At 30.0% G+C, this 26,069-nt stretch overlaps 1 protein-coding gene across 3 annotated transcripts; it reads left to right on the top strand.

The window, feature by feature from the left end:
- Window positions 1-520: 520 nt before the first annotated feature.
- On the top strand, window positions 521-26,069 carry LOC139521841 (pantothenate kinase 3-like). Of its 3 annotated transcripts, none has more exons than XM_071315498.1 (7): window positions 521-644; window positions 11,409-11,761; window positions 12,415-12,665; window positions 13,274-13,450; window positions 14,586-14,709; window positions 15,174-15,299; window positions 20,008-26,069. In XM_071315498.1, exons 1-7 carry the CDS (start codon window positions 626-628, stop codon window positions 20,077-20,079), a joined length of 1,122 nt encoding a protein of 373 aa, XP_071171599.1. In that variant the 5' UTR covers window positions 521-625; the 3' UTR covers window positions 20,080-26,069. The 3 variants fall into 3 exon arrangements, with proteins under 3 accessions (XP_071171599.1, XP_071171597.1, XP_071171598.1); XM_071315496.1 differs by lacking the exon at window positions 521-644 and adding an exon at window positions 5,290-5,535; XM_071315497.1 differs by lacking the exon at window positions 521-644 and adding an exon at window positions 10,938-11,105.

Here is a 26,069-nt window from a genome sequence, read left to right as displayed (position 1 = left end):
GACGTTAAAATTAAATTCGATGCTTCGGTAAGTGCCACGCTCTTTGCACGCCAAAGAAGCCTTGTAGCAATTATTTGAAGCATATGTAGGTGTCCGTAGCAAATTTGGTTTCAGCATTTGGGAACTACTAGCATTAAATCATTTCTTCATACATGGTTAACAGTTGAATAGAGTCGGACGCTTGTTAGAATATTTATAGTAAACTGATTTCGGTTGTAAATTATTTTGACTCGGGACTATTACATCATAACAAACAACAGATAATTCGATAATACAGCTTGTTTTAATATGATTTAATTCAACTTAGGCAGGTCCGGGATTATATGTAATATGTTGGTATAAGTAAATAAATATATTGAGTACAACGGAATTTACGAAATATGTAAACTTTAAGATATGATTCAATATTTCAATGTAACATACATTCATTAAAAGTCATCATACTTTCATCTAGAACGTCAATGAAGTTATTTTAAACTGAAATTCAAATATTAGAAACGTGCATTATATTGATGAATTATTAATTTTGGACTTAAATGGAACCAAAAGAATTTTACCAGCAACAAATTTGGTATTGTGTAATCGTCTAAAAGTGATCAACCGAAATTCTGAGAGAGAAAAAGACATGTTTGGACTTTTTGATTGTAAGTATATTTCTTGTGTGTAAAACGATTGATGATTGCTTTACGTCGCATCAACAATTGGACAAACATTTCCGCATTTGTGCAACTTTCTTCCTATGAAACATAACGTACAGCTAGCTTTACTGTATACTATTTTGTTGATATCAAGAGCTGTTAGATCTTCTGAGACAAAAAAAAATATAGATGGAAGTGGTAGATTGGCTTGAATAGTAAGATGACTTTTTATTCATGCTAATTACATGATATTTTTTTATCATTAATTTCAACCTTTGATTTTCGATATTTTGGCTAACAGGAAGGTCGAAAGACATGCATATAATACCAGGTAGTAATACGAACATGCAGGAACTAAAATACATGTCTGTGTCACCGGGAAATCATTTCGTCATGACATTTATAGGAAAACAGGGGCCGGTTTCTCGAAGCTGTCATAGGACTGGTTTTATGACATATCTTAGTCCTAAGTGGGTTTCACAAAGTGGTCGTAACTTAGGACATCTCTTAAAGTTGGTCATAAAGTTAGGACTACACGAGAGGTGTCTTATGGTGGTCTTAGGATAGTCATACGTTTATTTATATAATTTACACTTATTTTATATATTAATTTTGCAAATTATTTATCTATTATCTAATTAGCAAATCTCCCTTTACTGCTCTTAACTAATTTTTTACAGGTTGACAAATTATCAACAATGATTCATCAATAAAAAAAACCATTCGATATATGTTTAGGAAGAATGCACGATTATTAAGTCTTTCCACAAAGACCTTTTGTTTTTCTTCTGATTATTAGGACTTTCCACTTTTCATGGAAAGACCTTTTGTTTTTCTTCTGCCGTCTGAGATGCTTTTTTGTCTTACAAAATATCGATTGGATTTTTGGCCAATGATGTTGTACAGTGATGGGGGTTTCAAAACTCACCCTGTGTGACCGAACACTTATTCTTATGGGAGTTATCTCCCGGCGTCCCCTTTTTCTTGTTATCGCTATATCTCTAAAATCGTAAAAGATTTTAGCAAACTGTTTTCACCAAATTGTTCGTCTACCCTTAAGAATGATTTGGTTAATTTTGACTTGAGTGATCGGAAGACATCTTATGGGAGTTATTTCCCTTTGAAAATTTAAGATAGGCGATTTGTTGGATAAATTCATACGTAGAGGCCTACAGTCTTTTGATATGAAGTCCTTGGTCCATTTGAAGAAAATTGAGGTCAAGGTCAAAGGTCAAGGTCATGTAATAAATTTCAAGTTTGCTTGTTATCGTTATTCCAAAGAAACTGTGACAGTGAATGATATGATGTGTTTGCCAAATAACTGTTTACAAAAAGGCGAACGTCAACCTATTTAAGTCGAAGAGTTTTGGTTAACCCTAAGAGGAGTTTTCTCCCCTTTTGTATTTGAAATCAGTATTTCTCTAAAGAGATCACTGACCTACGACCTCAAAATTGAGATCAAGGTCAATTTGACGTTCTAGGTTTTGACCTTTGCTAAAAATTCTTTCTGGTTCATTATAAAACAATTAAGTCTTCTGCATAAACCTATAAATCTTATTTTTTTTTATATCAGTTTGATTTACCACATAACATTAACACGTAGTGACATTTTCTAACCTCGTTTTTTAAAATTTCATTTTTATTATCGAGGTGGAAAGACCTAGCTTCAATTGTTCTCTGAAGAATTGGGTTTTTTTTTCTTCTGCCGTCTGAGATGCTTTTTTGTCTTACAACATATCGAATTTTTGGCCAATGATGTTGTACAGTAATGGGGGTTTCAAAACTCACCCTGTGTGACCAAACACTTATTCTTATTGGAGTTATCTTAAGATTTTAGCAAACTGTTTTCACCAAATTGTTTGTCTACTCTTGAGAATGATTTGGTTTATTTTGAGTTGAGTGATCGGAAGACATCTTATGGGAGTTATTTCCCTTTGAAAATTTTAGATAGGCGATTTGTTGGATAATTTCATACGTTATAAGTTGGAGAGGCCTACAATATTTTGATATGAAGTCATTGGTCCATTTGAAGGAAATTGAGGTCAAGGTCAAAGGTCAAGGTCACGTTCTAAATTTTTAATTTTGCTTGTTATCGTTATTCCACAGAAACTGTGACAGTAAATGATATGATGTGTTTGCCAAAGAACTGTTTACAATAAGGCACAACTTGAACCTATTTCAGTCAAAGTGATTTGGTTAACCCTTTTACTGAGGAGTTTTCTCCCCTTATGTATTTCAAATCAGTATTTCTCTACAACCATACAAGTGATTGACCTCCGGTCTTCCGTTTTGAGTTCACTGACCTATGACCTTGAAATTGAGATCAAGGTCGAAGGTCAAGGTCATGTAATAAATTTTTGGATTTTGCTTGCTATCGTCATTCAAAAGAAACTGTTACAGTTAATGATATGATTTGTTTGCCAAATTACTGTTTACTAAAAGGCACAACTTCAACCCATTCCAGTCGAAGTGTTTTGATTAACCCTTATAGGAGTTTTCTCCCCTTATGCATTTGAAATCAGTATTTCTCCACAACCATACAAATGATTGACCTGGGGTCTTTTGATTTGAGACCTTGAATTTGAGGTCAAGGTCAAAGGTCAATTTGACGTTCTAGACTTTGACCTTTGCTAAAAATTATTTTCTGTTCATAATAAAACAATTAAGGTGGCTCGTGGGTACAAAAATTTTAGCAAAAAATTAAACCTCTATTTTTTCATTACAAATTTTATTTATTACACTATTAGTTGTTACTTTATGATATGGTACAAAAAAACAACCCAAAAAAATGATTTGGTTTGGCCCCAGATGACTTTAAAAATTGAAAAAAGCTCCAAATTATCTCCCTTTGGTGCAAAAATGCCATTTTTTGGCCTTAAATTTGAAATATCTTTTTTAACTCATCGGTGACCTATATTTTTTATTATTGTTTTCAAATAAGCTGTACATAAACTAAATAATTGTAAAATTTAAGCGATTTCTTATATTAGGTTATTTTTTTATTTCGATATTTCCTCTTTTTCTCCTATTAGTTCAACAGAAAAAAAGGACATTAACAAAAATGTATGCCTCTTCCAGAGGCAGATTTTAGCTTAAATGAACGGTGACCCCATTTTTTTATTTCATTTTTCTTTTAAGTATATGATAAAGTTCATTCATGAAAAAATATAGCGAAATCCTATATTAGAAAAAAAAAATTATTTATACCCAGGAGCCCCCTTAAGTCTGAATATACCTATTAATCTTATTTTTTTTATATCAGTTTGATTTACAACATTAAATCAACACGGAGTGACATTTCAACATCGTTTTTTAAATTTCATTCTTATTATCGAGGTGGAAAGACCTTCAATTGTTCTTTGAAGAATTGGTTTTTAATATCCTTTGACCTAATTCATTTACTGTAACCGATACAATGACAAAATGAATTACATCACTTTTACCCGCCCCCCCCCCCCCCCCCCCCCACCCAACTGAATTTTTATATGTAAATTGGTGCATTATTAATAGATTATTTTTATATATTACACTACTATTTTATGTTAGTTTTACAAATTATCTAATAATGGAATATTAATCAATACGTTAAGTAATTTATGCTAACCACATGCTACATGTACATGTACATGAATGTTTCAATAAATCCATGTTGATATTGAAAATTTGAACTTGCGACAGGTTTAGTATATCTTAGCTAAGATCATCCTAAGACAGCTTCGAGACGAGGTCTGAGATATGTCCTAGGATAGTCATAAGAGGATCATAAGACATGTCCTAAGACATATCTTAAGACAGGTCTTAGGATAGCTTCGTGAAACCGGCCCCAGTACTTTTAAAATCATTAATTAAAAAAAAACATGTAGTAAACTTTGCTTTTAAAATTCCTTTGCTTATAAATAGGACAACAAAATAATGTTGGAGATGGTGTCATGATATAAAAGTTCTGACACAATATTTGTTTTTAATGGAAGAAATATAATTCTGGAATGCCATTAGTTTCTATACTAATAATGAACATTTGAATAATGGATAATATACAATGTACACTTAGTAATGGACATTTGATATTACACCATTTGTAACTAACGGAATAAGGAGTGTAAAATATTTGCTACAACAACAGTTGCCAGAAATTAATATGGCACTGTATTTATAATAAGAAATTTTCCACTTTACAATAGGTGTCAGACCACCAATTAAAAATCCCTATCTGTTCAACCAATTTTGCAATTTTCACAGCTTTCTAAATATTTTACATTAAGTTTAACTTCAAGGAAACCAGGTATATCCTGAATTGTACATGTATCACCTTCCTACATGCCAATTTTCAACCAATGTTTAAAGTCTTGTAACAAATTTCTGATTTTGAAAAGACAGGTACTACCAAAATAACTCCCGGTTTTCTGGAAATCTTAAATTAGTGTACTATGTAGCGCATTAATCCTGAATTTTTAATGCAAACTCATAGACAAGTGAATTTTGGCTCAAAATGGTCTAAATATATTCCCCTTTCACCAAAAGTTTCATTTCTGCAAATTTGTTGGTTAGTTTAAGTAAACAATGACATCAAAAGCACTATTGGAGGGAGTAATTGGTGGTCTGACACCAATACGGAACTTAGAATACGCTCCGTGTTTGTGTATGGCTTTACATATCCATACCTAACTTCCGGTTATTTTTTTGTATGAAAATCCAGTTTTTCAACTCGAAATGTCTTACCTGTGAAAATGCAAAGGCTACAATGAATTCATTTGAATCACACATTTTGGAATAAAGTAAAAATTTGAGATGTCAGACAAACCATTGGTCATAGATGTCAATGGTCATGATAGCAACGATTTCCTTGGAAATGGAATGGATAACGATTTGCTCAGTCCCAGGGATGCCCCAAAGCCATGTATGTTTACAAAGTCACATTTCGATGATTTAACATTAGGGAACGCTCTGTACATTTTGTAGTGGTTTTGTTTAGGTGTTAAAATTTCAATTTTTGGGAGATCTGTAACGATACCAGCTGCAGAACATGCTCTTACGCAAACATGTGTAGGTGTCAACAGTAGTCAGTACACCTGTCAGTTATTAGTTTAAATTAATATTAGAAAGATGTCATTGAAACAAGTGGCAGTATTATGACATATTCCAAGTTCAACCAATAAACAGATAAAGTCGTGCATATATGATAAACAATTTAAAAAAGGACATAAGAATTATAGGATTTCGCTATTTTTTTTTCTATAAATGAACTTTATCATACATGTATCTATACTTAATAGAAAAATAAAATTAAAAAATATGGTCACCCTTCATTTAAGCATACAATCTGCCTTCAAAAGAAGCATGCATTTTTGTTATGATACTTTTTATGCCCCACCTACGATAGTAGAGGGGCATTATGTTTTCTGGTCTGTGCGTCCGTTCATTCATTTGTTCTTCCGTCTGTTCGTCCCGCTTTTGGTTAAAGTTTGTGGTCAAGGTAGTTTTTGATGAAATTGATATCGAAGTCCAATCAACTTGAAACTCAGTGCATATGTGCCCTATGATCTGATGATATGATCTTTCTAATTATAATGCCAAATTAGTGTTTAAAGAAGTCAAAACATATACACTGTATTTATTATAAAAATGTGTTTTCAATTTTAGACTTATCTAAGTCAGAAAATGGCAAGACTTGTTTAGGTCTATTTATATTCATGAAAACACTTAAACTTACTTGGTGGCCAAAGTACACCACCTATGACAGCAAAAACCTGTCTGAGAGTTCACAAGGACTTGAGCTATCTAAATTAAATTATCTAATTGAATAAACTTACTAAACACAGATGTTGTACATTTTTTACCTCATTAAGTGTGGTTCCAGGTGGTTGCAATGTAAGGTTAATTAACTCCGAATTTTTTACTCTCATTCATATTTTTCTTTAAAAGACAAAGCATTGTCTTTCAATGTTGTCATTATTTGATTAAGATGCATGACCTTTTTATAAATATGCGTTGGTCTTAAAGTTAACCAATTTTGATAACTTATCGACTTGTAGGACAGGGATGGGGTTGATTACTTTAAAATGTAATCTATTAAATTACAATTACTTTGCTAATAAAATTTAATCGATTACATTACAATTACACCCTACTTCATATGTAATCGATTACATTAGATTACTTTTCTTTAAAGTAATCATGATTACTTTAGATTACTTATGATTACATTATATATTGCAATAATAAAGGTTTCTCTATAACTTTTTATCCTCACAAAAAAGCTAATTTTGGTGATTTTTTTAAAAGCCTTAATTTATTCATCTTATTTAAAATAATTTTTAGACAAGTACAGTGTACATGTAACATGTGCAATTTGATAACATAGCTATAGACAAGTGTCCTTTCTCTATGTAACATGTGTAAAAGATATAACTTTATTTTTTTCTACAAATTTTAACCAACTGTCTAATTAACAAAAAACCTGCACAAATAAGGAAAAATTAATTAATTATAGTTTTATTGTCTGTTGGGACATAATTGACACACCCATTAATGTTTTTACAGGTGTTAATCACTACTTCCATTTTTTTTTACAAACAATAGGTGAGCTTGGGTATTAAAAATTTATTGTCTTACAGTGAGTTGACTGTTAGCGTTGCTCTCCACCAATTGCAACTCATTCAAAATTTTGACCAAATTGCAATTTGTTTTATAAAATCAAATTGTTCAACTGGTCAGAAATTTGAACCAACTGCTGTAGAAAGCCACAGCCAAGTCATTAAAGTGCAAGGTGATAAAATAAAACATACTTACAATCCTATAAGACTTTAACTCCACTTTAATGATGTTGTGACAAAATTAGTTTATCAGTTTGTATAGTTATATGATATTCATTTCCATGCTGAAGGGGAACTGTTTATTTTGAATTGCTATTAAATTGTCCAAACTAAGCTTTCATATAGTTTTTCTTTCTAAAAGTATTCTATATTTATAAGAATCAGACATTATGTGAATTAAAACATTTCATATTCAGTAAAATATGTGTAAAATTGAAATATATGTTTGTAGGAAGTTTCCATGGGGGAGATAATAAATTTTCTTTCAAAAAGTCTTTATTCAAAAGAATAATATTTTAGGTTATCTCCCCTGAAAACTTATCAATAGCATATTGTTATTTCACACATATTTTACTGAATATATGATGTTTTATTTAAAATGATATCTGATTGTTATAAATATAGAATACTTTTAGAAAGAAAAACTATATGAAAGCTTAGTTTGGACAATTTAATTGCAATTCAAAATAAACAGTTCCTCATGGAAATGACTATAATATAACTATACAAACTGATAAACTAATTTTGTCACAACATCATTAAAGTGGAGTTAAAGTCTTAAAGGATTGTAAGTATATTTTATTTTATCACCTTGCACTTTCACATTTTGACTGAACAATTTGTTCAATATTCTGACCAACTGAACAATTTGGTTTAATAAAACAAATTGCAATTTGGCCAAATTTTGAATGAGTTGCAATTGGTGGAGAGCAACACTAACAGTCAACTCACTGTAATATTATTCTTTATTTACCTTAAACAATACAGTTTATCCGTATAATATGCATAAATATACAGTTTACAAGTTATATAGCGTTAACATACACATAAATAACAAACATCAGAAATATCGGTTACATATTATACAGATTGTGAGTTTCAGACTACATAATATCAATAACAATATCAACATGATCAATAAACATGTAAAGCTAAAAGTTGTTGATTGTCATTATTTGTTTGAAAATTTTTAATACTTGATCTAATTAATAATTGATAGATTTATTGTCAGGTGAAAACACAAAGCAGCTTTGTAACTTTTGAAAGTATATACATTTCTCTTTAAATTAAGAAACAGTTTATTGTATAAAAGATATTTTGTATTGATGAAACTTCTGACATCACCTATTGTTTACTATGTATATTGTTTGTAATATTTTGCCATATGTATACACTATACATGTACTTATTTATACTGATGAGCCGTAAGGCTCAAAGTTAATAAAGAATAAAAGTTAGATAGCTCATATTATACACAAATTTATCGAAAACAAAATTTATTCAATTTGTCAATAAATGAAATCTGGTTTTAACTTCCATTTTGAATTAAGTGGGCTCATATATTTATGTCGACCATCAAAGTCAAATTGGAACTAAATGTTTTCTGCTTTGAATTTCAATGTAGTTATGAAAAAATATTGGGTAAACTTATATGAAATTGGAGTTAATATCAGATGTTTTCAATCAAGGAAAAACAATGCTTTCAAGGCATATTCTTGTATCATAAGAGCTCAATCTCACAACAAAATATTGGAGAGGCAATTTCCTTTAGTTAACTGTTAACCATGTTAACAAAATAAAACACTTGGTTATCCAAATTTGTTATACATGTTATATAGATGATACAATTTATCACATTAAACAAGGTCCCATCATTGTGAATACTAGTTTAATGATTTTTCATTCAAGCTTTATATTTTCTTATTTTCATCTTGTCTATCAAAAACTGTATGTATGAAATTCATATATATATACAAGATTTGTAATCAGCAAGTAATCATATGAATGTAATCTTAAAGTAATCTAAAAGTAATCATGATTACACCTGTTTTTGCAATGTAATCGATTACATTACAATGACTTGTAATCAGAAATGACATGATTACTGATTACATAGGATTACACTGCAAAATGTAATCGATTACAGCTGATTACGATTACTGATTACGATTACCCCATGCCTGTTGTAGGAGTCGATATTTGCAACTTTTTGATTCTGTTTTTGGTGAAAATAAGATTAAAACTTTTTGAGTTACAGGACTTTGTAACTAAAACAGGGGTGTGTTTTTTCCACATGTCACGTCATATCTCAAAAACGATTTATGATTATTGCTTAAAACTTTACACACTTCTAAGTTATATTTATTTTAAGATCTGTATACTTTTTAGTGATGATTCAAAATTTATTTTTGAGTTATTGAGTATTTTGTAAAAAAGGCGGAGGTTTTTTATACATGTCGCACCATATCTCAAAAATAATTTATAATTATTGCTTAAAACATTACACACTTCTTAGTGATATTAATCTTGAGATCTGTATACTTTTCTGTTTTGATTCAAAATTCAATTTTTTAGATATTGAGGTTTTTTTCCACATGTTGCGCTGTATCTCAAAAACTATTTATGACTATTGCATAAAACTATCACATACATGTAAGACTATGGCTCATGACACAGCTGTTTATTGGTTATCATCTTGAATATTATTATAGATAAAGACAAACTGTAAACAGCAATAATGTTCAGTAAAGTAAGATCTACAAATAAGTCGATGCCTTTTATAGTCAATATTTATAATTTTTTGTAATCTTTTACAAAAAATCTTCTCCTCTGAAATTAATAAGACAAATTTAACCAAACTTGTCCACAATCATCATTAGGGTATTGAGTTTCAAACGTTGTCCCATGACCCTGCCCACAAACCAAGATGGCCTACAAATGTACATGGCTATAAATAGTACATTAAAATGCAGTTTTTGGCTCATTTCTATGAAACCATAGCATTTAGAGCAAATCTGACAGGGGATAAAATTGTTCATTAGGGCAAGATCTATCTGCCCTGTTATTTTCAGACCAATACCGGCAACGGGTTGTTGTGTTGCAGCCCCTTGATTGGTAATTTTAAGAAAATTTTGAAGCTTTTGGTTATTATCTTAAATATTATTATAGATATCTTGATAAACTGTAAACAGCAATAATGTTCAGCAAAGTAGGACCTACAAATAAGTCAACTTGATCAGAATTGTCAATTGACCCATTAAGGAGTTATTGCCCTCTATAGTCAATTTTTAACAATTTTCATTAATTTTGTAAATTTTTGTAAATTTTACAAAATATTTTCCACTGTAACTACTGTGCCAAGTTTATTAGAGATAGAGATATATGTAAGCAGCAAGAATGTTCAGTAAAGTAAGATCTTTAAACACATCTCCATCACCAAAACACAATTTTGTCATGAATCCATCTGTGTCCTTTGTTTAACATGCACATAGACCAAGGTGAGTGACTCTAAATCATGTAAATTATTGCAAAGTAATTTTTTTTTAATTTTAAGCAGGGAAAGTGTTAAAGATTATAATATACAACAAGTCAACATACATGTACATATGTATACATGTATGTACGTTACATACATTTCTTGCATACACATGTCATGTATCTTTATTTTCCTCCTTATGAAATCGAAACTGCACACATCATGTTTTGTCAACACACTAAGCTAATTAACAATACTTTAATACTCTAATGTTCGATTTGAATGAAAGATTGAATAAAGGTTCAAAATAATATATATAAAGAATGATTACTTAATTTCAGGGTTCTTTTGAAGCCATGGCAAGTCCAGCAGTGAGAAGATGAAATTTTATTGTTACATGTATATGATATAATTTCAGTCTCCATGACAAAATAGAGCAGGGAAATGATATCAAATTTAGATTATTCTTTAACTTTTGTTACATAATGATGACATGTTAATATGTGCTCAGTGGATACAATATTTTACCATTTTAATGCATCTTTGGACTCAAAAGTTTTAAAAAAAAAGTCCAGACAGATTTTTATGAGCCAAGGACTCATTGAATCGCCTTACCAAGAACTCTGATTAATTTAATTACTTTTTTCTTTTATCCAGCTATGCCCTGATTTGGTATGGACTAATCTATTTTCTTTTATCCAGCTATGCCATGGTTTGGTATGGACATTGGAGGAACACTTACCAAGTTAATATACTTTGAACCTAGTGATATGATGGAATTAGAACAACAAGGGGAAAAAGAAACACTAAAAACTATACACAGGTACTTGGTCGGCAATATAGCTTACGGAAATACGGGTATTAGAGACACACACCTAGAAATGTCAAATCAGCAGATTGGTGGTAAAAAAGGAACATTACATTTTATACGATTTCCTACCAGTGAAATGAATGCATTCATTAATTTAGCCAAATCTAAAAACTTTTCAACTTTAGCTTGTGCAATATGTGCAACTGGCGGTGGTGCTTACAAATTTGAAATGGAATTCAAACAGGTAAGTCATTATACATACATGTATATGAATTAAACCTTCAAAGAAACAGTCATTTGCCTATTATATAATTACAACAACATAAAAGAAAATAAGAAATTGGAAATCAAATGAAAAAACATACAGGAATTATTAAAAAAAGAAGTAAAAAATATGTATTTTTCAAATAAGGAAATACAATGACCATCTCTCTGGTTCATAAGGTAAACAATATTTCAGCATTAAAATTAAAGCTGAGTGAGAGCATTTGGCTTGGACAATGTTAGATTAATATATAAAATTAGATTAATATATAAAATTGATTCATAAACATAAAACAGTGCATATCCAGCAATTTTCATTAATGGAGGCCCACTGACTGCCTAAGAGGGGCCCGCTCTGGTCAAGCTAAAGTGATTCTTTATATTATCAACCAATTTTTTTTTCCAGAAAAGGGGAGGTGGGCCCAAGGCCTCCCCCTTAACCCACCTCTGATTAATGGAGTCAATAAGGCATTTACATTCAAAATTTTCAAAACTTTGATAATTTTTCTTAAATTATTGATATTACATGTACAAATGTATAAACATAACTCATTTAGGAGGGGATTTTCAAGGATCTATGATTTGCTATGAATAACAATATTTTTTTAATTCTAATTGATATTTGTTTTTCAGAGGATAAATTTAACACTACATAAATTTGACGAACTAGATTGTCTCATCAAGGGTATTCATTATATAGATCGTAATTTTCCATTAGAATGTTACTACTGGAAGGATGCAGATAGTGACAAACCAAACAGCTCAAATAAGGTCCCGTTTGACTTCCATAACCCTTATCCTTATCTTGTTGTGAATATAGGATCTGGTGTCAGTATCTTAGCTGTTCGGGGACCATTTGACTATAAAAGAGTTTGGGGATCAAGGTAAAATATATATGCTAATTAGAATGTGTTTAGAATAAATATTACACTGTCAAGATATATACATATTGATAAACCTGTTTTTACAGAAAAAAATCATAAAAAGTTATAGGTTTAAGTGTCTCTTTGATGAGCCAATTGAATACATGTATGTTTGCATTATCATGATTATGAGCAAATTTATTTAAGAAGAAAGTAGGTATAGGAAGATGTGGTATGAGTGCCAATGAGACAACTCTCCATCAAGGCCCGTCTTGTTCTCTCTTTACCCTGATCACTGGCAATATTAGTAAATGGAGAGTTTTCAAATGATAACCAGAATTGTTTTTCTGATGCTTAGGGGAAACACTGTTTATTATATGAGGTTGTGGATTTTGGAGTACTATGGATCTATTATTTAGCTTGTACCAATTTTGGTGATTCCATTTGTATAAGTAAATCCCAATTGAAGTTCAAACATAAATGAACCCACAGTATCAGTAGTTTTTTAGTAGAATTTAAACATACTGCTTTCTTTTTAATAATTTTATAGTTAATTAAAGAGTAGGTACATGCATATGAAGTAGTACATTTTGTACTTTGTCATATTATATGTTTATTTTTCATTTTAGTTTAGGTGGAGGTACATTCCTAGGTTTATGTTGTTTATTAACTGGCTGTACTACTTTTGAAGAAGCAATAGCATTAGCTGCTGAAGGAGACTCACATAAAGTAGACAAGCTAGTCAAAGATATATATGGTGGGGACTATAGCAGATTTAACCTCAAAGGTGCAACTGTAGCTAGCAGGTATATACTTGAATAATTTTTCATTTCATCTATAAATGTAAGACAACAAATGTAAATGAGCTTATTTATATTTTTTGTCTAGCCATATCACTATACGTGTGATCCTGTTCTGCCAAGGGCCTTTAAGCATCATGGTAATGCGAAGCTTTTTGAAATGATTTCCTTGTAGAATGTGTTATAAATGGGATGCTATAATTTCTAATTTTTCTCCTAACCAGGATGATTGAGAATGATTTATGAAATATGTGGTATTAGCTCTTGACTAGTCCTGACCTCAACAGTGAACGTTTATATAAATGAAAATCTTTTGTTTATTTATTTAAGCAATCTGATTAAAGTACATATCCTGGTCCCAAGCTTTGAAAACTAGGACTGAACCTTCTGTTTAAAAGATTTTTCAAGATCCATGCATTGAATAAGTTAGATTAATACACACCTTCAAAAATTTGAATGCTGAAATTTCATTGGCTGTTGTAATCATTACCAGAAAGTAGAATGGAGTGTTGTCAGATCCTTGTATGCAAAGCTTGGACACATGATCTGTATTTTAATCTGATTGGTCTTTAAAAAACAGCCAACAGTTATAAAAAGAGAAATCTTTTGTACATGTTTTTATATGGAATTGACCAATTACAGGAAATTTGCAAACATATAAAATTATTAATACTGTATCACCATGATCACAGTTATTGTAAATAAACCCAGAGTTGTTAAAGTTGATACATTTAGATATTGGGAAAGTTCTGTAGGGTAAAGGTTACAAATAAAAGCAACAATAGAATAAACTCCATCATTCAATAAGTATGTTTAACCCTGCCACATTATTTATGTATGTACCTGTCCCAAGTCAGGAGCCTGTAATTCAGCGGTTGTGGTTTGTTTGTGTTACATATTTGTTTTTCGTTTATTTTTTGTTCATAAATAAGGCTGTTAGTTTTCTCGTTTGAATTGTTTTACATTGTTATATCGGGGCCTTTTATAGCTGACTATGTGGTATAGGCTTTGCTCATTGTTGAAGGCCGTACGGTGACCTATAGTTGTTAATGTCTGTGTCATTTTGGTCCCTTGTGGACAGTTGTCTCATTGGCAATCATACCACATCTTCTTTTTTATATATATTTATCTTTATTTTCAGTTTTGGTCAAATGAATATAGAAGAGAAAAGAGAGCAAGCTTCCAAAAGTGATTTAGCTAGATCAACACTTGTAACAATAACAAATAATATAGGTTCTATAGCAAGGATGGTAGCTACAACAGAGGTATGGACATAACAAATAATTTTTATTGTTTTGAATGCACAAAGAGAAAAATGATTTTGAACAATTTACTGTTATACATAAAAATATATACTGTTGGTGAAATTGATGCAATCATTTTACAACTAGGCTCTAGCTAACTTTTAAATAATGAAAAAAATAATTACAAGATGAAAACTAAAATTTGATTGTAGGAACTTCCATCGAAATAAGCAATGAAACATTTGCTGCAATTTTATTGATTTAAGCATTCTACAACAAACAAACAAAAACAGAAATTCTTTAATTTTAATTCTTACAAATAAAGGGCAGATTTTCCAGTTTAATTTTAGAAAAAGTAGAAGAATTTCAAGCAGCATATATATTTGTTCTTGAATGTGTATTTATAGACGAGAATGTTATTGTAAGTATACAGCTTTCACAAAATATATACAATATAACTTAGTTTTCTTATTTTATCTTTTCAGAAAATAGATAAGGTTGTGTTTGTAGGAAATTTTCTACGTGTAAATACTATATCAATGAAGTTATTAGCCTATGCTATGGAATATTGGTCAGATGGTGCTCTTAAAGCTTTGTTCTTAGAACATGAGGTACGTGAAAAAAACATGATAAATAAAGCTCTTCAATGGTTATTATACGACCGCAAAATTTGAAAAAATTTTCGTCGTATATTGCTATCACGTTGGCGTCGTCGTCGTCGTCGTCGTCCGAATACTTTTAGTTTTCGCACTCTAACTTTAGTAAAAGTGAATGGAAATCTATGAAATTTTAACACAAGGTTTATGACCACAAAAGGAAGGTCGGTATTGATTTTGGGAGTTTTGGTCCCAACATTTTAGGAATTAGGGGCCAAAAAGGGCGCAAATAAGCATTTTCTTGGTTTTCGCACTATAACTTTAGTTTAAGTTAATAGAAATCTATGAAATTTTGACACAAGGTTTATGACCACAAAAGAATGGTTGGGATTGATTTTGGGAGTTTTGGTTTCAACAGTTTAGGAATTAGGGGCCAAAAAAGGGCCCAAATAAGCATTATTCTTGGTTTTCGCACAATAACTTTAGTTTAAGTAAATAGAAATCAATGAAATTTAAACACAATGTTAATGACTACAAAAGGAAGGTTGGTATTGATTTTGGGAGTTTAGGTCCCAACTGTTTAGGAATTAGGGGCCAAAAAGGGACCCAAATAAGCATTTTTCTTGGTTTTCGCACCATAACGTTAGTATAAGTAAATAGAAATCTATGATATTTAAACACAAGGTTTATGACCATAAAAGGAAGGTTGGTATTGATTTTGGGAGTTTTGGTCCCAACAGAATAAGGGGCCCAAAGGGTCCAAAATTAAACTTTGTTTGATTTCATCAAAATTGAATAATTGGGGTTCTTTGATATGCCGAATCTAACTGTGTATGTAGATTCTTAACTTTTGGTCCCGTTTTCAAATTGGTCTACATTAAGGTCCAAAGGGTCCAAAATTAAACTTAGTTTGATTTTGACAAAAAATGAATCAGTTAGGTTCTTTGATATGCTGAATCTAAAAATGTACTTAGATTCTTGATTATTGGCCCAGTTTTCAAGTTGGTCCAAATCGGGGTCCAAAATTAAACTTTGTTTGATTTCATCAAAAATTGAATAAATGGGGTTCTTTGATATACCAAATCTAACTGTGTATGTAGATTCTTCATTTTTGGTCCTGTTTTCAAATTGGTCTACACTAAAGTCCAAAGGGTCCAAAATTAAACTTAGTCTGATTTTAACAAAAATTGAAATCTTGGGGTTCTTTGATAGGCTGAATCCAAAAATGTACTTAGATTTTTTATTATAGGCCCAGTTTTCAAGTTGGTCCAAATCAGGATCTAAAATTATTATATTAAGTATTGTGCAATAGCAAGTCTTTTCAATTGCACAGTATTGCGCAATGGCAAGAAATATCTAATTGCACAATATTGTGAAATAGCAAATTTTTTTTTAATTAAAGTTATCTTTCTTTGTCCAGAATAGTAAGCAAGAAATATCTAATTGCAAAATATTGTGCAATAGCAAGAATTTTTTTTAATTGGAGTTATCTTTCTTTGTCCAGAATCAACTTAAATCTTTGTTATATACAATATACAATGTATATTCACTTTTTACTACCAACTGATAAATTAAAATAATCTTTACCATTCAGTGATAACAAGCAGTTTTTTTTACATCTTAATATTTTATGATGTATTTAAATGAGTAGTTATTGTTGCAAACTCCATTAGAAATTTTAATTGAGATTAGTTTTGGAATAAGGGAAAGGGGGATGTGATTAAAAAAATTGGGTTCAATTTTTCTCATTTGAAATTTCATAAATAAAAAAGAAAATTTCTTCAAACATTTTTTTGAGAGGATTAATATTCAACAGCATAGTGAATTGCTCTAAGAGAAAACAAAAGTTTTAAGTTCATTAGAACACATTCATTCTGTGTCAGAAACCTATGCTGTGTCAACTATTTAATCACAATTCAAATTTAGAGCTGAATCCAGCTTGAATGTTGTGTCCATACTTGCCCCAACCGTTCAGGGTTCAACCTCTGCGGTCGTATAAAGCTACGCCTTGCGGAGCATCTGGTTTTTACAAGAGGTGATGAAAGAATTGTTCTTCTCCTTGGGACTCTGCTCAAAATTAATATGTTTGTTTAGTTTGTGCTCTAATTCACACCAATCACTAAAGGAGTAGGTCCGGTAAGGGCAGATTTTGGCCTCAAATTTCAGGTTCATCTGACGAAAGATTTTGGACACTTTTTAAACACTAAAGTGTCTATTTCAGTTGATTCAATTAGTTTATGAGAAAGATTTTATCGATTTACTCAATAAAAATGCTCCAATTCAAGCTTAAATATGAAAACTCTATCAAATATGCCAAAAAATGTCACTTTTCAGATGGTTTTTGTCAAAAATGAAAGTTGCCGCATCCATGTTCATCCTCAACCTTTATATATTTTATGTCTTATCAAATACAACTCACATTACAATATTAAGAATGAACACAAATGCGGCCACTTTCATTTAAGACGGAAACCATATAAAATTTAACTAAAATGCCAAAATTGTGAAGATTTCAGTAATTTAGCAAGACTTAATGATGCTAGTACCCAATATATGTGCATTGTATTGTCAAAAACAGCCCATATTTATGTAGCAGAAGCGTTTACTTTCCAATAAAAAAACTATAATTTTACATATTGACAATTTGGTAAAACATATTATTTTATATACATGAGTTTTTATTATGAGTTACATATTAAAGAGATCGATTATTGTTAGGCCAAATAAAAATATATGTGTGGTCCAGTAACCCACCCTTCCCTTGTTTAAACCCCCCTACCCTATAACTTTTTTTTCACTTCTAAAAAAAATAATTTAAACATTCAAATTTTAAGGATTGTAAATTTAAGTAATTAAATTCACAGATTTCTGTCATCTGAATTTCCATCACAAGTATCCGTTATGGCTAAAATGTAACACAACAGAATGAAACAAAATCAACTAAAAAAGTAACTGTTTATTTTACAACCAAAAAAAACATGTAAAATGGCGCACTTCCAGTTTGGACGTTTGTAATACTGGAATCAATTTTGGTAAACACACAATTTTTTTTCTGAATTTTGACAGTTCAAAATAAAAATTTAGAAAAGAAATTTAAAAAAAATTGCAGATCTACTGACCCTATTTTTATACACCTGTCAAAATTTTGACGGGACGTATTATGGTATACAAATGTCCTGTGTCCGTCCGTCCGTGTGTCCGTCCTTCTGTCCGTCTGTCTGTCCGGCGTAAACATGTCGCACCGTAACTTAAGAACGACGTATCCAAATTTCATGAAACTTCACATAGTTGTTTCTTATGATGGTCAAATGATCTGTATACTTTTTGGTGAAAATAAGATTAAAACTTTTTGAGTTAGGGCACTTTGTAACTAAAACAGGGGTGTGTTTTTTTCACATGTCGCACCGTATCTCAAAAACGATTCTTGATTATGGCTTAAAACGTTAAACACTTTTTAGTTATAATAATCTTAATATCTATATACTTTTTGGTGATGATTCAAAATTTTATTTTTGAATTATTGAGTATTTTGTAAAAAAGGGGGAGGGGTTTTTTACATGTCGCACCATATCTCAAAAACGATTTATGATTATTGCTTAAAACTTTACACATGTCTTTGTTATATTAATCTAAAGATCTGTATACTTTTTGGTGATGATTCAAAATTTCATTTTTGAGTTATTGAGTATTTTGTTAAACAGGGGAGGTTTTTTTTTACATGTCGCGCCGTATCTCAAAAATAATTTATGATTATTGCTTAAAACTTTACACACTTCTTTGTTATATTAATCTAAAGATCTGTATACTTTTTGGTTTTGATTCAAAATTTTATTTTAGTGATATTTAGTTTTTTGTAAAAAAAAAACAGGGTTGGGGGTTTCACATGTCCTGCTGTGTCTCAAAAACAATATATGGTTATTGCTTAAAACTTTCTCAGAAACTATTTATGATTATTGCATAAAACTTCCACACAAGACGTCGGGCGTATCATGCTCTCATGGCGCAGCTGTTTATTTAAAGGATGTAACTGGAACCACACATATATTTTCATTTGACCTAAAAGAATAAAAGTTAAGACCATGGATTGATTGTTACTACCCAAATTTGGTCTTTTAGTACCTGATCACAGTAAAGAAATTACTACAACATATGTTTATCAGACCTAAATAGGTTCTAAAGGTTTAGGTGTAATACCACCATTGATTTTCCCCTATTAGTCTTTGTTAAATTTGCACTTTTCAAAAAAATGTGCAAAATTTATCTTTGTTTCAAATAAAAGAAATTCTTGGCATGAGTAAAGTTTTATCCTGTCCAGTACTATAGAAAAAATTTCCCATAACATTTCATTGCATATAAGAAAATAACCATCACTGGAAGTTACCCAATCAAATTTCTCCCCTTATTTATTCTGTGTACAAGGTTTAGTAACCATGTAACCTCAAGTTTACAAAATATTCTAATCTATAGAAATCCCAAATAAAAAATAATGGGGCTTTGAAATACCCAAGACATATGTTTATGACACAGAAATGTTTTACTGCAATAAAATGTAGGATTAATTACCTACAATTGTCAAATTCAAGGGAATATTTTTTTTCGACCTATTTTCGTATGCAACCGGATGTGACGTACCATGATTTGGTGGTATTACACCTTTAAATCTCATTCTCAAAATATTCTCAAAATGCTAATAAAGTATAAAAATACATTTTTTCCATTTCAGGGTTACTTTGGTGCAATGGGTTGTATAATGGAGTATGTGTCTATGAGTCAAAACTTCTCTAATATTAATTAGCATTTAAAAACAATGAACTGTGATATTTGCGGGACCATTATGGAAAAATTCTGAAAAAAAGTTGTCATCACGGTTGGGATGAGATGAATATACTTCTTGGTTTAGTCTTTTAAATTGTTTTAATGGGCATGATTGTATGACAGATAGTCAACAAAATAGTTTGTATCAAACATTTAAATGGGATATATGTTTTAAGTGATGACTTGTACAAGTATGTATATATTATTTCAGCAGCATAATTCCATTGTATTTCTTACTTTGACTTAAATAAAATTACGTGTAGAATTATTTCCCTTGCTAACTTGAAATATTTCATAAGGCAGAAAAATGAACCATTTTCTTATATCCAAATTTCGACATGTACTTTTACATCTTTGCACAGACATATTCTAGTATACATGTTCATTTTATTGTCTTAATTTAGTAAACAGAAATTTAAAAACATGTTTTTGTTTAAAATTCTTCAGAGGATGTTCAACTGCAATTGTAACTGATGGCTAATGAGTTCTCTGTCTTCTTTTATAATATGCATTAACATGCATCTAATGCATCAAGGTAGACAACTCTAATTAACTTTTAATAAAAGGTGTTTTTGTACAGGAAATGGATAAAAAGTAAATGTTTCCGTAAAAGATATTAATACTGTTTGAAACTTGTCTTTAAATCACTTACAAAAAACCTTATGTCATTGCTGATAATGCCATAAAGAGAATGTTTCAGTTAAAGATACTAATTTTTTTGAAATTTTTCATTTCATCACTTAAAAAAACCATCATGTCATGGTTTTCAGCATGTAAAATTTTGATCAATCTCCTACTTAAATTTTATGTAGAAAAGATTTCCAGTTATTGTTTTTATATTAGACAATTCATTTTTGTAAGAGGCTTGTGTGATGTTTTTAAAGAGAGTGATGACTTAATTTTATTTCACTTTGTAAAAATAACTACCGGTCTTAAAAACAGATTTTCAAGTTTTTTAACAAAATTAAGAATTAAAAAAAGATATGGATAACTGAGATTGTTGATAGTGCAATTCTAAATAGAGATTTGAGATATGTTGCATATATAGATCTTTTTTCCTAAAATTCATACTTTTGGTTGGCTGCATTATGGTTTTTTTCTTACAGTAAGGCTGAATATGAGTGAAAGGTACAAATCATTAGTTCTTCTTAGCAAGGGAAATAACTCTCAAAAACATAACTTTACTGTGTTAAATCAAAAGGGGATGTTGGTTGGTATATCAATTGATTTCTTTGTGTCTTACTATTATGATATATTTGTACCAGTATTTTATACTGTATGAGTTACACTATATAGATTTTATTACATAAAAAAGCTATTTGGGTTCAAGGTTTTTCTTTTATTACAATGCATTTACAAGTTTTTAAGCGATATGTCAAAAGTAAGCAAAGATCTGTTTTAATTTTTTTTGTCAGTTTGACATCAGTAAAAAAAAAGAATCAGTTTTGTTTGCCTTTAACATTTTCATTCATCTTTATTGTAATAAAATTCTTTTTAATCTTCAAATTTCTAGCTTTTTGTGACCTAAGCACAAAACAATAGAAATCAAATTTTTGGCAGCTGGTTTTTAATATATCAACTATAAAGGTTTTTTTTTTGCATTTTGTTTTTGTATAATTTTTGTATTTGGTTCAAAATGTTGAGATTTTAGTGTCAGTCATAATAATCAGTGCAGCAGGTAGTTATTTCATTTAATTGCATCACAATAGTGTTAAAACAATTCAAGGTATATAACAACGAAAATATACAACTGAGATTTATATTTTAAAGAAGTTTTCCAAAATAATTGTTTTTGATCATTTGTTATTTCTTACACAAAAGCATGAATCATAAATGTAATCTGTTCTTCTGTTTCATATAGAAGTTTTAAAAATCTCTCTTTTTAGCTCACCTGGCCCAAAGGGCCAAGTGAGCTTTTCTCATCACTTGGGGTCTGTCGTCCATCGTCGTCGTCTATCGTCGTTAACTTTTACAAAAATCTTCTCCTCTGAAACTACTTGGCCAAATCAAATCAAACTTGACAATAATCATAATTGGGGTATCTAGTTTAAAAATGTGTGGGGTGACCTGGCCAACCAACCAAGATAGCCGCTATGTCTAAAAATAGAACATAGGAGTAAAATGTAGATTTTTGCTTATAACTGAAACAAAAGCATTTAGAGCAAATCTGACATTGGATAAAATTGTTTATCAAGTTAAGATCTATCTGCTCTTAAATTTTCAGATGAATCGGACAACCAGTTGTTGGGTTGCTGCCCCTGAATTGGTAATTTTTAAAGATATTTTACCGTTTTTGGTTATTATCTTGAATAGTTTTATAGATAAAGATAAACTGTAAGCAGCAATAATGTTCAGCAAAGTAAGATCTACAAACATGACCAAAATTGTCAGTTGACCCAGTAAGGAGTTATTGCCCTTCATAGTAAATTTTATAAATTTTTGTAAATTTTTACAAAATATTTTCCTCTGTTACTAATGGGCCAAGTTCTTAATAAATAGAGATAATTGTAAGTAGCAAGAAAGTTCGAATTCAGAAAAGTAAGAACTTCAAACTCATCACCATCACCAAAACACAATTTTGTCATGAATCCATCTGTGTCCTTTGTTTAATATGCACAAGGACCAAAGTGAGCAACACAGGCTCTTTAGAGCCTCTAGTTCTATTTTTTATCTTGAAATTGAGGTGATCATTCCATGTTTAATTTGTTACATGTGATTTATTTTATATATGATTTGTAGAGTTATTTAAGATACACAGAGTTAGTGAGAATATAGTTTGTCTTTTATATTTATTGGATTTACATTGTGTTTGATCATCATTTTTCTTTTAACCATTCCACCAATTTCCTCAATTTTTCATATTTCCTTCAACATGGTCAAATCATATGAAAAAAAATGTAGTTGTATATATAATGTTAATTATTTTCAGAAATGCCTTTATAACGAACTAAAATCAGCATAAAAAGACTATATATACTCTTCATTCAACTTGTTGACAGATAAACACATTCTGTCCATTGAAATAGATATTCAATGATCACTAGCTTGGCAACTCTGGAATTATGAGGTTGAAACCTACTTGTATAAATAGTGTTCGTCCTCAATTATAGTAATTGACAAGATTGCCAGTTATATTGCTGAAGGTCAGTGGCTTCCTATACCAAAAACTTCTGATAACAATGATAAGGCAAAGGGTCGCTAAAGTGGTGTAAATCACCAAAAAACATTCTTCTATAAAAAATCTAACATCTTACATTTGATAAGACTTAAGAGTCAGGTGTTGGTGTAGATAGATATAAGAAGATGTGGTATAAGTGCCAATCAGACAATTCTCCATTCAAGTCACAATTTTATAAAAGTAAACCTTTATAGGTCAAAGTATGGTCTTCAACATGGAGCATTGGCTCACATCCATCAGCAAGCTATAAAAGACCCAAAAATGGCTAATGTAAAACCATTCTAAAGGGAAACCCACTTGGATTCCGTTTGTTGTACTGTCCAAAATGTTTGGTTATTCCTGATATCCTGATATGTATTATCTGCATACCTTGTGGCAAGGACTTCCAATAAATTCAAAAACAGGAAGCTGCATTTATTTCATTATTCAAAAAAGTTTGAATAACTGTTCAATTATATTATGTGATTATATGATATTTTTTATTCAATGCACAGTAATTACCCATTATAAAGCTCAAAATTATATTGATACACAATTTATTACTTAATTATTTCTTATTAATCTTACAGATATAATAAATCTTGATAAATTTGATAAGCATAGTATTTAAAGGAGTTTAAAGTCAACTGATTGCAATTATTAAATCATACAACAGTAAGTTGTCACTCATCATAAATTTATCTTTCTATTGTGTGTTCAAGATTTTGTTTATATTTAATTTTTGTTTTTTTCTGTTTGTTACATTATTTTTTTAGAATTGTTTATTTCTTTTTTTCAACATTTCATAACAGAGTCATTCAGTAGTTTTAAAAAATGCAATATACAGCCTTCATCTTTTGGCTAAATGATTATACTCTATTTAAAGAAAAAATATGATATTTTGAGTGCATTACTGGGCAGTTTAAAAAAAACTGGGTATCAATAGATACAAAATTGTCTTCAGCATGTATGTTTATTTAATTTTAATTTTTTCATCAGTTGGTTTTTATCATTTTATGTGAATAAGTGTACTATTTATTAAAATTAAAATTGGTTGAAATAAATGATAAATTTCTGTTGAACAAAAAATAATACTTGTGTTTATATCATCAGAAAATGAGAATGACGTAGTACAAGGATTAAAGCAAATAAACATACATTCAAGATCATTTTGCTTGCAATGATACCAAGTTCATTAAAATCCAACCAAAAATAATCTGAAAATAATTTTTGAACACTCATAAATGAAATAAATATCAAACTATTGAAGGTAAAATCAAGGCTTATTCCATAACACTTAATTCTAGTGTTTGCATTGTGTAATAGAGTTCAAATTCATCAAAGGAGACTGATACAAAAATTGACCATAAGGGTACTCACCCTTTGGCACTATTTGTAATACAGCTGTTCACTTGTTATTTCTATCTTCAACTGTTTGAATGTTACAAATGGAGAGTGTTTCAGGAAAAAGTACTTTGAAAATATCAAATTAAGTGAATTACAAGTGACTATGCTATGAAAAATAGCAATAAAATAGTGGTATGTTTACTTTTTTTTATTTATTAAATGGGTACAGGGTTTATTTATGTAATGATTATTTATACCATATCCATTCAAACCATCATTTTTCATTTAGCTGTGTATAAAAAAATGAGGGGGAACTTGTTTAATTTTATCAAAAGTTTTTTTTTCAAAAACATCATGAACATACTGATATTAGTTACAGCTCTTAAAACCCAAAATTTGTAACAAATAAGTCTGAAAAGTCTGCAACATTTGCAGTATGGACTTTATATATCTTTGAAATGATTATATTTTTCAGATAAGACAGGTTTTGATTTACAGACTTCAAAATACTTAAATAGATAGAAAGGTTGTTCATATTTGTATGATAACATGCGAAACTTCACAAATGTTTTCTTTGATTAAGATTTTTATCCTAGATTTTCGACAATAATATGGAAACATATTTTCAATGGCTTGTGTAGTGTCATAGATCAAGAATTTATTGAAATCCATAAAACATATTCTTAGACTATGAATATTTAATATTAAAACAAACCACTATTATTCGAAGTTATACACCTCTAAATTAAAAAGTGTTGAAAATTCGGCTATAGATTAACAGCATAATTTTTAATCAATATGCATTTCTTATCCATATGTACCTTTATGTACAAGTAGTAGGTATCATTGTTGATTAAAGGGAATAGCCAGTGTTGTCAAGAAATCGACTTGATAATATGTTTGTGTGTACTATATTTAAAATAAAAATGCTTTGTCATATATATGTAAACAGAATTCAGTTTTGTAGATTTATATAAGAAACTAGATATGTAGATTATACAAACAGACAATAGCTTTGTAAAATTATACAATCAGACTTTAGAATTATAGAATTAAACAATCCGATTTTAGATGTGTAGATATCATTCTAACCAGGCATTTTAATCTAATTTGACTAGGATTTCCAGTTTTCCTACATTTGGTCATGGTTCTCTATGTAAATGGATTCTTCAACCAATAAAAATGATCACCACGTTATATAGTCAATAGTGTTGAGAGTGGTGTTAAACACTATCGATCAATCAGAACACACAGAGAGCATAGACATTTTTCACCCCTGAGAACAACTTTTTCAGACACATATTTGTAATATATGGTATATTTGTGGCAAAGACCACATTGTAATTATGGCCTGTCAAATGTCAGCTAGAGGTAATAAATTTTATATTATTTTTATTCAGTTTTGTATAATTTATTGTACAATTTTATTATCATTATGGTTTGAAAAAAGAAAGGATGAAAAATCA

The sequence above is a fragment of the Mytilus edulis genome, chromosome 4 (genome assembly GCF_963676685.1).
Source record: "Mytilus edulis chromosome 4, xbMytEdul2.2, whole genome shotgun sequence".
Taxonomy (NCBI): Eukaryota; Metazoa; Mollusca; class Bivalvia; order Mytilida; family Mytilidae; genus Mytilus; species Mytilus edulis.
Note: the sequence above shows the minus strand (reverse complement) of the source record. Positions and strands in the feature narration are given on the sequence as shown.